Below are 12500 nucleotides of genomic sequence, written 5' to 3'. Positions count from 1 at the left end.
ATAAACGTTTGCTTTTTTTCGCGGTTGGTGCGTTTTGGTGCTGCTTGAAAAATACCCTCCTCATATTTTACGCTTGTTACGAGTTGTCCATTGCCGAATGTTTCCTATATAGTTTGGGTAATATTAATATTCCTACCACTACCACTACCACTTCTACTTCTACTTAGTGGGCTGCTACCGAAGCGAGAACTTGTTTTAACAAGAATAATAAATCGTTTAAAGGATAAGGGGTAGAAAAAGTCATTTTACTTGATAATTGTTTTCGTTCTGTCTGTGTTGAAGCAGGTATCAGTGAAGGCTGGTATGCAGTACGCCGTTTATCCCTACCCCACCCTTCCTCTTTGCTCTGTTTTTAATTATTTATAGCTACGGGTGTATGAATCTGAGAAAAGCCGAAACATTGGATCAGAGCGGGTTTCACCTTCTCCAAGTCTCCGCGCATCAAGTACAGTTGCAGAGAAACCCTTGCTACTTTGTTCGTGCGAATTAACTGTTCATATGTGTGATATCTTACATACACAAATTGTGTGTGATGTGAAAGTCTTCAAAAACAAGGAAGTAGTGTTTTGCGACATTGAGTGCAAATCCAAGCTTTGTCACCACGCTCAACATTTGTTTCTGGCAATGGTCCTTTTTCAGATGGCGACCATTTTGAGAGCCAAGGGACTGAAAACTATTTTTTGGCGCCCCCTCAACTCGCTTCCAAACACATCAACTAGAGGCTTGGGGTACAAACTCTATTTTCTTTGAACAGCATGGCCGCGGGGTGACAAAGGTCCATCCTCATCGATTTGTGTTGAATTTAGTTCAAGATAGCTACCCAATGTTTCAATTTCAGTTTTGTTGCTGACACATCGCAAGCCGCCAGAAAGGGTCAGTTGTCTTTTGTTTTTCAAAGGAAACCTCGTATCATAAGGTAATTAAAAATATTGGTAATGAAGAAGTTGTTTTGGGGGAACTGACATTGCCGTAATTTGTGATCTGCATACTTTCGTAACGAAGCTAAGAAATTATAAGACATTTTGAACAATTCAATTTTCATTATGTTTTCACCTAAAAAGTTTGAATTCAGAACTGAGCAATACTCCGGCTCGGGCAATCAAACGTTAGAAGTTTTCAAAAAATACAGATACAAGTTGATTTTTTAATCAAGCGTGAAAGTGGGTGAATGTAACTGAATGCATTGAGAGAAATCGATGTAACAACTTCCGAGCATAAATTAATTTTAAAATTAATCAACTCGGTTTATAATTTGTTTAATGAAAAAATAATTACTGATGATACTACGATTAAAAAATGTCGTCGACACCCAGAGTTTCTTAAACAAATTGATCGTCCACGTTTTGAATTTATAAGTGACAGTAAGGTAAGTGTTTTTGTCTTTGTTGCCAAAACAACGTATTGGCCAGTCGGAGCATTTAAGTCTCTCTTACGCAAATGAGGAAATCGAGAATTCCTGCACGAAAGGTCTTCAAGTTGTTTAACGCGATAGTTGCACTTTCAGGGTGGAGAACTTGACCTCAGTATCTAATTATCCTCTTCTGGTGGAAACTATGGGTTTGAACAAACTCTGATCCCTTCTAACAAACTAGACTTACGGAATGCCCAACACAAAAAAAAAATGCAAAAGGAATTACTCTTTGCAACCGTTAACTATTCGACTTGTGGAGTATACCGTGGTGAAAATCTTTTGAGGAGCTTTGAAGATCCTTAAAAAAACTTCAGGATTTTTGCTTGAGTCCTCGAAAACCTTGGAAACTGAGGATAGATCATAGCCAAGATTCTTGAAGATCTTCAAATATTCTTATCAACATCTTAAAGATTGTGACTGTCTAAACAATTTCAGTCATTAGACTACCTTTAAACCTGTAATTAACCCAGTCCCCGCTATTACTTTACATACCACAGTAAGGTAATTTTTGATATAAATTCCAATCAGAGTATTTCGTTCACAAATGACAACAAAGTGACAAACTAATGGTAAAAGAATTCTTTGCTGGGTTTCATTTCTGTTTTAGTACCCTTCCGAGAGCTTCATGATGCCAATTCAAATAAGTATAATAGTTTATATAATATCACCTTAAGGGCCTTTTAAAGAGGGATCCTTAGAGGGAATAAATGGGTGTAGTTATTGATGAAAATTTGACTTGGAAACCTCACATCTTAAATTTCAAAGTCCATTGGTATCCTGTACAGGTCAAGTTTTTGCCTTTCTACAGCCTCTCTTCGTATTTTGTATTATAGATTAATTTATCCAGACTTAATTTACTGCGTTTCTGTGTGGGCATTGACTTATAATTCTAACTTAAAAAGAATAGTTACTTTCCAGAAAAAAAGCGATTAGAATTGTTGATAAAGTTCCCTTTGATTCCCATACAGATCCTATTTTTCGAGATCTCGAAGTTTTAAAATTCAGTGATGTTGTTTTGTTTCATTTAGGCAAGTTTATGTTTTTCTTCTCTATAGGTTTACTTCCGAATTCATTTAATGACATGTTTACGCTGGCTAATTATATTCATCCTTATAATACTAGAAACTCATCCAATTGCAATTTTTATATTCCATTAGTTCGAATTAGTATACGAAAATTTCTAATCCGCTTCCAAGGCCCTACATTTTCCAATTCTCTTGATAGTCAAATTAAGTTATCTGGATCTACCGCTCAGTTTTGCAAAAACCTCAAAAGATTTCTTCTTTATCGTTAGTAGCATCAAATTCTTCGAGGTATTTACGCTTTTGTATTTTTGTGGATAAATGTGTGTGTGTGTGGGTGTGCACTCTTTCGTCTTTTTAAACAATATATTGTATTACTTCCCAGTGCTATCTTAAACTTAATTTCCGAGTCTGATTTGAGGAAGCCCATAGCTCCATAAGCTCTTATAGTTTCTTTATGGGCTTCCTCGCCTTTTTTACAATTTTTTGTATTTTCATTAATGATTAATAAATCGGATACATTATATGTAATCATGGCAAATAAAACCTTGAAACCTTGAAACCTTAAATTATTGCAATCAATTTCAGAGTTTCTTCAAGCATCTTTTGACGACCTTTGCAAGAAATAGGAAAGGTTTTTGCGAGGATCCTTTGAAGAATCTCATAGATCTACCAAGGATCCTTGAAGATCTTCAAAGATCCTCTGAGGTTTTTCACCAGGGTAAATTTAACAAAGCCTCTCCTTGGCTGAAGCAGAGTCTGTTTACTCTGGCTGAAGCAGCCAATTTGTTTAACGCCTTGGTGGAAAAGTTTTTAAGTCAACGTTTTTCTTTTGAATGTCTGCTGTTTCAACCCCAGAAGAAAAGGCAAGAAGTTACATTGTAAAATTGTGATTTGTTATTTTGTCCGTTTATCCAAGGTCGACCGTATAGCCGAAATTTGTGGGGCTCACCTTTCTGGGACTGAAACCTGAAATTATTGCATGGGAGGAAACGTAACCAAATAAATTACCTTGTTGAATGTGATCTCGAGTTTGGTTGTTCCCCATGCACACCCATCGGTTGTTAAGGAATGAGAAAGTTGATCTTGGTATGGAACACTGACAAGAACAGCTACGGTTCTGCCCCACCGCATTGAATGAACTACAACTAAACCGAGTATCACTACACATCCAAGGTGGCAGGTTAAAAGTGTCCACGCCACTACTTGGTCTGGAAATCTGCATAAATTGAGCTCTTATAACGAAAACATGAAGCTGGAAAACCAAAAGTATCGATGCTTCAAGCTTCATTTCAGATGCGACTGTACGAAACGTTTCTCACCAATCAACCGAATGATTATGGCACGCCTTGATCCGATTGCCACTGAAATGTAGGACTTGTATATCTTCTCTGTCAGCGTGAGGACTTTTTTCGGATTTGCAAAATACAATCCTCTTGCCGTTTTAATCGATAATCTATTATTCAGCATACACGTCCAAAGTTTCTTTCCAGCAATCAAATATCCCAGACGTTTTGCGCTTTACTCAGTCTAAATGCTGAATACATACGCCGCAGCAGGGCTGTTATTGGCTGAGTACATCTTGATGACATCTGTCTAGCCTTGGTATGAAAACTATGTTTTTTAACTAAGCCGTTCAAAAATGACTTCTAACAGGGAAATGCGTGGTGTAAAATTTTATTAACGGAAAGATGTGTGAAATAAACTACCAACTGACTAAGAAAACTCTGAAACTGGCAAAGAAATTGTCGAAAGTGATAACTTGTATCACTCAAAATTATCACATGCTATTTGTGGCAGCAAACTTAAAGACCTAAGTTATAAGGAAAAAAAGGTTTGCCTTTGACTTTTTAGAACTTATGACATCTCCGACTACACTTTTTCCATTTTTAAACTTAAAGACCTGTTTGAGTGAATCATTAGGATAATTGCAGAATATATCTGTTTAACTTATTAAATTCATAATCTTTGATTAGTGCTTATATTTAGTTATATTGCACGCTTGTCAAATGGATTGCACTTGAAATATTTCAAGTGCAATCCATGAAGAGGAAAGGCGCTGAAACAAATATCTGGAATCTTTAAAGCGACGAGTAATGATCTTCGACCAGAATTTCATTTTTTGGATATCAAGTGAGCTTTCTTTCTTATATTTTACTAGCTTAGTATTATGTAAAACACTGAAATCAAATGGCAATTTTTTGATGGATTTAACAAACTTTGAAGGAATCGAACGCCTTGAATTCATCACAGTGGTTACTCAAGTCGCATCTTACCGGTATTTTGTACTCAACTCTGCAAAGGTAAAAAAATGGAAATGTGACAATGAAGTATTATTTGAATGAAAGCTTGTTGTCTCTTTTGTGCTTCATTATTTACGGTCAAGGTTCTTTCGAAAAGGGTTCGATGTGTGAACTGTCAGAAATTTATTTAATTGCATATGCGTTGTGACACGGATTGTGTCTGTTTGCACGCACGAAATTGAAATAGCAAGGGTTTTTTTGCTTCCAAAAGCAAATATGTTGTTTGGTTCAATATATTTTTCGCTCGAAAAGGATTTCGTGATATTTTCTGCCTTTGTGAATTTTAATATCATGTTGCGTAATAAATTCCTGGCTTGAAATGTGATACGAAAGGATTTTTTTTAGTAGTGCTCTGTAAGCAGGAAGGGTTCACGAAAATAAACAGGTCTGTTGGAAGCGAGCCCCAAAATCAGCAAAAAATTGTGACGCCGATGAATAAGAAATTAGCTGCTATTTCCAAAATGATGAATTACGTGGTGATAAATAACCTCGTCTTGGAGAGTAAATTTTTGACTTTGCAGAAACAATGGTCAACCTCAAGAGTTGGGCGATTGTGATCTTTGTTTTAAATTCGCTCATTTATTGTCACACTTTATAACACTTGACAGAAAAAGAAACTTCCAAAAACCCGGTATCTTGCCATCATTTGACACAGATGCTTCACTGTTTGGCGAGTAAACATGCCGCGGTAACTTTATCACACTTTATTGTCACACTTTATAACACTTGACAGAAAAAGAAACTTCCAAAAACCCGGTATCTTGCCATCATTTGACACAGATGCTTCACTGTTTAGCGAGTAAACATGCCGCGGTAACTTAATCACGGCGCCCGCTGAATTCCGGCGATGTCACTTTCGATTTTGCGATTTATTTGTGCAGCCAAATGTAGAATAACAAAATTGAACTTATCAAAAATTATCCCAAAATGTTTGTCTCTGATCGTAACTTTTTATATTCTATATTCACGGTTCAAAATTAATGTTGTTTTCATGTCGGAAAATATTTTATTCTCGATCGACCGTCCTGGAAACTTCCTTCTTCTCTTTCTGAAAGCTGTGTATCAATATTTATTTACTTTTGCATCAATATTTGTTTTGCATAAAGCAAGCTAACAAAATCTGTACCTTGCTGAGTTCGCATTTGTTAGCGTTAATAGTATTTTCGGTCCAATGCTTCTGTTTTACGATGGGGTATATTTTCAGGTCACCCATCGAGATACTAACCCCGTCGGACAGGGACATTTAGTAAACCTTGGTATTACGAAGCTGTCAGATGCTTAGAGGGCACGCTTAAACTTCTGATGAAAAGAAGTTGTGAGGGAACTTGAAAATGATCAAAATGTCAGCCCAGAAGCCAATGTTTCTCGCTTCCCCTTTATTTTTTTCAATCTTTCGGGGTTCAGTACTTTGCCAGTAACCACATGTTTTCTCAGGGGGGCTATTTACATAACACTTTTACCATGGCACTACAATGATAGACAATACCAAAACAATATCTTGCACTGTTAGAACTACATATTACGCAAAGACAACTTGAATCTCCTGGAAGACAACACGCAGCTCAGTTGACATTATGGAATAAATCGCTGCGTTACTTCACTACCACACGTAAGCAATGCGTGTCTATTTTTTCTAAAGATGACAGGAATTTCTTCTTTGTGACAAATAATTAATTCATAGGCCGGTAGCCAGGTTTTTAACCTCAGAAAAGGATCTGTTTTGTCGTACGAACGTGTGAGGACCTGTGAGCCAAAGGGCCTCTGCTGGTATAACTTCTGTGTGACCCCTTAAATGGTCTTTAGGACCCCCCAACTTGAAAAAATTATGCTCACGGAGCGTCCTGTTGACAATTGAGATGTGTTTTGTTTTCCAGGAGATTCAAGGTTTGTCTTTGCGTAATATGTAGATCTAATTGTACACGGTATTGTCTTGGGACCACAGAAGTATCACGGTAGATGTCTTCAGTAAATAGCTGGGCCTTGTCAATACATGTGGTTACTAGTAAAATACTAAACCCAGAAAGATTGAAGAAAATAAAAGGGAATCGAGATACATCGGCTTCGAGGGTAAAATGTTAATCATTTTAAAGTTTCCTTCCTTGCACCTCAAGTTTAAGCGTGTCTGAGCTTTTCTCACCTTTGCAAGACAAATTTGCACTGAAGTCAATCAATGTCAAGCGGGGTTAGTATCTGGATGAGCGACCTCAAAATGTACGACTTGCCGTGTCATAAACATAGCACCGAAAATTCTATTTTAACGCTCAAAGATGCAAACTAAGCAAGGTACAGATTTTGTTAGCCTGCTTTATACAAAATAAATATTGATACACAGTTTTTAAGAGGAGCAGAAGCAAGTTTTCAGGAAGTGTCGATCGAAAATGAAATATGATTTTTGGCATTTATAGCAACAACATTTCGACGTAAAAACAACATAAATCTTGAACCACGAATATACAAAATTACCATCGGCGAAAAACATTTTGGGAGATTTTTGCTACATTCCATTTTTCTATCGTACTTTTGGCTGCTCAAGTAAATCGCAAAATCGAAAGTGACATCGAATTCAGAGGGCGCCGTTTTCAATACCTTGCATGTTTACCCGCGAAACAAAGGATACATCTGTGTCAAAATGATGGCAAGCCTAGGGGTTTTTGTTTTGTTAGTTTGGTTTTTTCTCTTTCAAGTGTTTTAAAGATTGACAAGAAATGTGCGAATAGGACATTTGACTACAAGTACCAGAATCCTTCAGGTTTCGCTTGTCTCATGTTAATTAGAGCTATTGTTATTTTTACCCAACTGGAAATACAAAATTTAAATATGAAAAGAAAAACAAACTGAATTGCGGTAGTTGTAGTCAAATTACGCCATCGTGAAAATTGCCTATTCAACACAAAGATCACGATCGCCCATCTCTTGAGGTTGACCATTGTTTCTGCAAAGTCCAAAGTTTACTCTTCTAGATTAGGTTATTTATCATCAGGTAATTCCATCGTTTTGCTTTATTATTCATCAGGGTCACAAATTTTTGCCAATTTTGGCCCACATTTTGTTAAAACTCGAGCACGCTTTCAACAGATATGTTTATGTTCGTGAGTTATGCACGCGCTGCGGGCCTATTGTCACCACGGACTTACACTCTTACACCCTTTACACTCTTACACTCATACAACCCGGTGACATAGTGTGTAGTGCACTTACACAAAAATCGCATGAACTTGCTTGAATATTACGTGAATTATGGTCACTCACGATGTTTTGAAAGTTTTCAAATTGCATTCGCCTTAGCGGCTCATGCCATTTTGAAAACTTGTAAAACATCGCTCGTGCCATAGATCACAAAATACACGTGACGAGTTGATACGATTTCCTATACTTGTCAATTTCATTCAATTTGTTTCTGGATGTTGACTTCAACTTTCTTTAAACCTGACAACAATTAGATATTTATTTCATTTCTATATACATTTATTTCATTGAAGTATTTTAAAACAATTTTTCCATGGTAATTTCTCTGTTTTCTTTTTTTCTTATTTCTCTTATCCTACTGGCAAGGCACAATTTCATGCAAATGTTTTCACTCAAAACAAACTTTCCACCTTCAAAATCGACTTTCATTTTTTTCTCCCGTCATATTTGCGAAGTTTCGGCTATTTTTTGATTAGACTCGTGTGATAAGAGGGCCATGTTGGTGCCAAAACAATAGAAGAAAAGTAGCTCAAGTTTTGCAAAATGATAGAGTCAACTTTCCACCAACTTAGCCGCCGTGACGTCATGAGCAATCAAAGAATTTGGGTCACGTGTGTTTGAGGTTAATCTCTTTATTTTTAACAGTTATTTAGGAAGCAACAAATTCAAGATAACGCGGACCGGAGATGGTCGCCATTTTCAAGCCAAAATTCTTTTTTCTTAGAATGCCAAGTCAAATTCTTCTGTGCACTTGAACAGAAAGAGTGTATGACATACAATCCGCCATCGAAGTTTAATTTTCATAGATTTCAAGCCCTCTATATAAATGAGATGATAGTAAAACCAAGCAGCTTTCCTTCGGCTTTAAAGACATGCCCATCTGCAGCTGTAGTTAGTGCATGTTCTTGTAGTCTCCTTATCTACCCATCATTGAATCAGCCTGCTTTCAATGTAAGTTGTAATAACTGACTTTCGAATCACTGTTGTTTTCAAGTGAACCATTTACTGGGAGTTCCTGCAAATTAATGTACATAGGCCGCTTGGGATAGTTCTGGTAGCAATGTAGACCAACTTCGCGGCTCTTTGTGTTGTTAAGGACCTTCGATTGAGCTGATCCCGTATGGAAACTTTCCTGTGTTATTTTCACCACAGTAAGTTCGTTATCAATTGGCTCATTGTTTTCTGAGGCTGGTTCACATTTCGGTGGCATTACATCGTCGTAAAAACCTTCCTCATTGCTCCCCTGACACTCCCGTACCGGGACACTGTACGTGGATGAGTATATTGCTGAAAAAAATATATTATTTTTTTTTATTGCATCATGGCAGTCATCTTGGGGCTCCAAATAATAATAAAATAGTAAATGGTTTGAACCCAGGAGTCATTATTGTTAATATTATTATTATTATCATGTCTTTAACTATACTAACAACAGTTAATATCAAGTTAACTCGAATCAATTGAAATCAAAAATTGGTTTTTGAGGAGGGAGGAAAATTTGAGTACCCGGGGAAAAACCTCTCGGAGGAGAGACTCGGAGAACAAACAAACTCAACCCACATATGACGCCGAGTCTGGGAATCGAACCCAGGCCACATTGGGTGCGGTGCGGAAGGAGGGGGGGGGGGGGGGGGAGTGTTGTCTCCACTGCGCCAGCATGGTTCCTCTATCTCTTTTCCTAGTAGCGACATGCGTTGTATTGCTCTTACCCCCTCCCTCGGGTTAGATTTTATATGAATACAAATTTTCAAATTTCCCGCTTATGTTATAATCGGCAGTTTTGAATTTCGATCGTGAATTAATGAATCTTTATCCAGGGGCCAAAGCTATATTTTTAGCACTTCCTTTAAGGCAATACATGAAAGACTAAAAAAAGGTATCGATTATCTTTTCTTGATACAAGCATTCCCATTTCATTAAGAGGGCTATATGTGGGGAGGGTCATATTTTGGTGGCATTCCTGTGAAAGCGGAATTGTACCAACTTGCCTTGTTCTCTTTTGTCCGTTCTCAGGACAGCGTAAACGTGTTCATAGTCACCATCCACATTTGAATTATCATTCGGAGATTCGGTCACTTCATCAACCTGTTTAAAGAATAAGACAGCAAAAAAAAAAACATCTGCAACCCCCTTTTCCTGAGATAACCATGAAGAATTTAAAAGTAATTAGGAATGCAAAAATTACACGGTCAAAAGTCATGAGTAATTCCTTACTGTTCTTTCTGTAGCCATAGAAGTCGAACTATTTCTGGCGGAGCTTTCTTGATTATGTCTCATCCTGTAAATGAACATGTGGGAACTATCAGAAACAATCAGAATTATGTCGTATGTTCTCCAGACATCACCACTTTCCCAGGAAATGTATCTTTTCTGTTACAAACGATTCACATTTGTCCAAACTCTTTGGTCATCTTGCAATCTTCTTATTAGCATCGATGGAAAAGCCCTCCTGTTATGACACTAACTTGAAGTTCACTTTAACTATTTTACAAGGTCAATTTACTCGAGCGATTTTACAAAAAAGCGGACAAACAAGTTGGTAAAACTAGCAATAAAGTATGTACAGCAAACTCTAAGCCTTTAAAACGACTATTTTTCCACAATTGTTTGTAATGTCGTAAACTGATTGGCTAATTTGGCTAATAAGAGTCTACGCGTCAACCCGTCACGCAATGCTCTTTTCACCTCTCAAACATGGGTGACCAATCAGAAACGCTCATTTTGAGAAATAAAACAATCAGATTGCGAGACCGTTTTAGACAACGGCCTTTGTCGTTGTGTCACCATCTTGGTCAATCTCTAAAATTAACATTTTCTTTGACGTTAAATATTGTGGTAAAAAACAAATCGAATGTGGTTCAGGGTTGTCTGTACTTTATCTGCAACGATATTCGTCATCACACTGGTCAGAATTTGTTTTGGACTCACTTGGCTGCGCCTCGTATGTCCACAACATTTTGACCACTGTGATGACGAATATAGACTGTTCTAAATAAAGACCGTCTGCGAAACATTAAGTCAAACGAGAGAGATGCATGGGAATTGTTTCCTTCGAATCATAAGACTATATACGTCTTGCTGCTTTGAAAGCTCACTGTCTTACGCTTATTTGAACTTAATGCCATTTGCAACATATTTTAACTCCTTGTCAAGACCAGAGGAGACTTGGCAAAAAAGACATAAAATAGATTTCATTTATGGAGCATCAGACGTTCGCAAGACGACCTCTTAAAGAAACTGGGAGAGTAAATGCCAGCTTCAAAACATCCCATTCCCTTCGAAATCCTCAGGTTATTCTCCGTGCGCATTCACCTGAGACCTTCAGCATATCCTGAGATCTCCAACGTAGGCGTATGGCTACGTTGTAAAGGCACAAATGAAACTATGTTTCAATCTTATTTTACGGTTGTACATTGAAAATGATTAAGCGAGCATTACTTTAAACGCTGGTGTCGATAAGAAAGGTGTACTATGATGATGAATGTCAATATGACAAATGCTGTTATCCCTGTTGAAATACCAATGTATAAACCATAGTTGTCTCCTTTCCTTCCAGTGCCAACATTTGGAGGAATCTGATAGAGATAAACGAGAATTACTATGGCTTGGTGAAGAACCAATGTCTTTATTCACAGGGATTTTTAAAAATTATTTTGCTGCCAAGAAAAATTAAAAATACAGATGTATACAAACGAAGACGAGAAGATAAGAAAGAAAATTGATGATTACATTTGGTGGCGAGGAGGCCTAAAAGAAACTACTTATGTAACTTAGTCCTCCCAAAATAAGACATTTACCGCTCGTTGAACCTACAAGTTGGCGACGGAGATTGCCGAATCAAATGCCTTTAGATGAATATAACAAGCATTTAGGTATTTAACGTGTTGAAATATAAAGTAGTGTAAACATTTACATGTTTAAAACAATTCAGCTGGCGCAAGAGGAACAAAATATAAGATGTTTAGTAGTTGTGTTGGAAAAGAATGCGTTTAGTACTCTTTTTTGAAGGAAGCTGTTGAGTTAGAATTTATTATGTCACTGCTAAGAGAATTGTAAAATTTAGGTCCTTGATAAAAAACAAAAAATTGTTTGATCTTTGTCCGACAGAAAGGCAAACGGACTGCAAGAGAGTTTTCTCGTATGATATGTGTGAATTTGTCTGTTTAGGGTAAATTTGCTAGCTAACTTGGGAGGGTTTTGATAGGACAACATAAATTGACCAACCAAGTTGTAACATTTGTAGATCGTGGATTTTTAAGATTTCAAGGATCTTAAATTAAGGGTCAGAATGAGCATCAAAATGGGATATGTGTATGATCCTGAAAACTCGTTTCTGTAAAATTACCAGACGCACAAGGTTAGTTTTATAGGTGGAGGCCCAAACTATCATGTTCAAATAAAGAGGTGGGATAAACAAGTGAATAGCACAATATACGTAAGGAGTTGGTGCTCTTAGAGTCCGTAAACTCACTGAAACAGTTGATGACTTTGACGAGACTTCTACTCTTGGAGTGCCGTTGGACGTTGTCGGGAAAATGACAAACTTTTTTGGTGCGGAGTTGGATACTAGAGAACTTC

General features: G+C 37.2%; 1 protein-coding gene and 1 long non-coding RNA gene across 3 annotated transcripts in view; one reads left to right on the top strand and one right to left on the bottom strand.

The window, feature by feature from the left end:
* Positions 1-12500, top strand: part of LOC138011666 (uncharacterized) — a 21870-nt gene that overhangs the window by 2065 nt on the left and 7305 nt on the right. The window contains exon 2 of the long non-coding RNA XR_011124767.1: positions 839-916. This is a non-coding gene — a long non-coding RNA (uncharacterized lncRNA). The remainder of the gene's footprint in view (positions 1-838; positions 917-12500) is intronic.
* LOC138011656 (uncharacterized) overlaps positions 8241-12500 on the bottom strand; it is a 14675-nt gene continuing 10415 nt past the window's right edge. For both annotated transcript variants that reach the window (XM_068858772.1, XM_068858771.1), the window contains exons 5-9: positions 12394-12500; positions 11361-11497; positions 10137-10200; positions 9911-10007; positions 8241-9209 (exon numbers count right to left, since the gene is read on the bottom strand). The exon at positions 12394-12500 is cut by the window's right edge and continues 480 nt beyond it. In XM_068858772.1, the coding sequence (XP_068714873.1) occupies positions 8869-9209; positions 9911-10007; positions 10137-10200; positions 11361-11497; positions 12394-12500 (746 nt within the window). In that variant the 3' untranslated portion in view covers positions 8241-8868. The remainder of the gene's footprint in view (positions 9210-9910; positions 10008-10136; positions 10201-11360; positions 11498-12393) is intronic.

This window comes from Montipora foliosa, chromosome 7 (genome assembly GCF_036669935.1).
Source record: "Montipora foliosa isolate CH-2021 chromosome 7, ASM3666993v2, whole genome shotgun sequence".
In the NCBI taxonomy this organism is placed as follows: domain Eukaryota; kingdom Metazoa; phylum Cnidaria; class Anthozoa; order Scleractinia; family Acroporidae; genus Montipora; species Montipora foliosa.
This window is presented reverse-complemented; position numbering and strand designations above follow the sequence as displayed.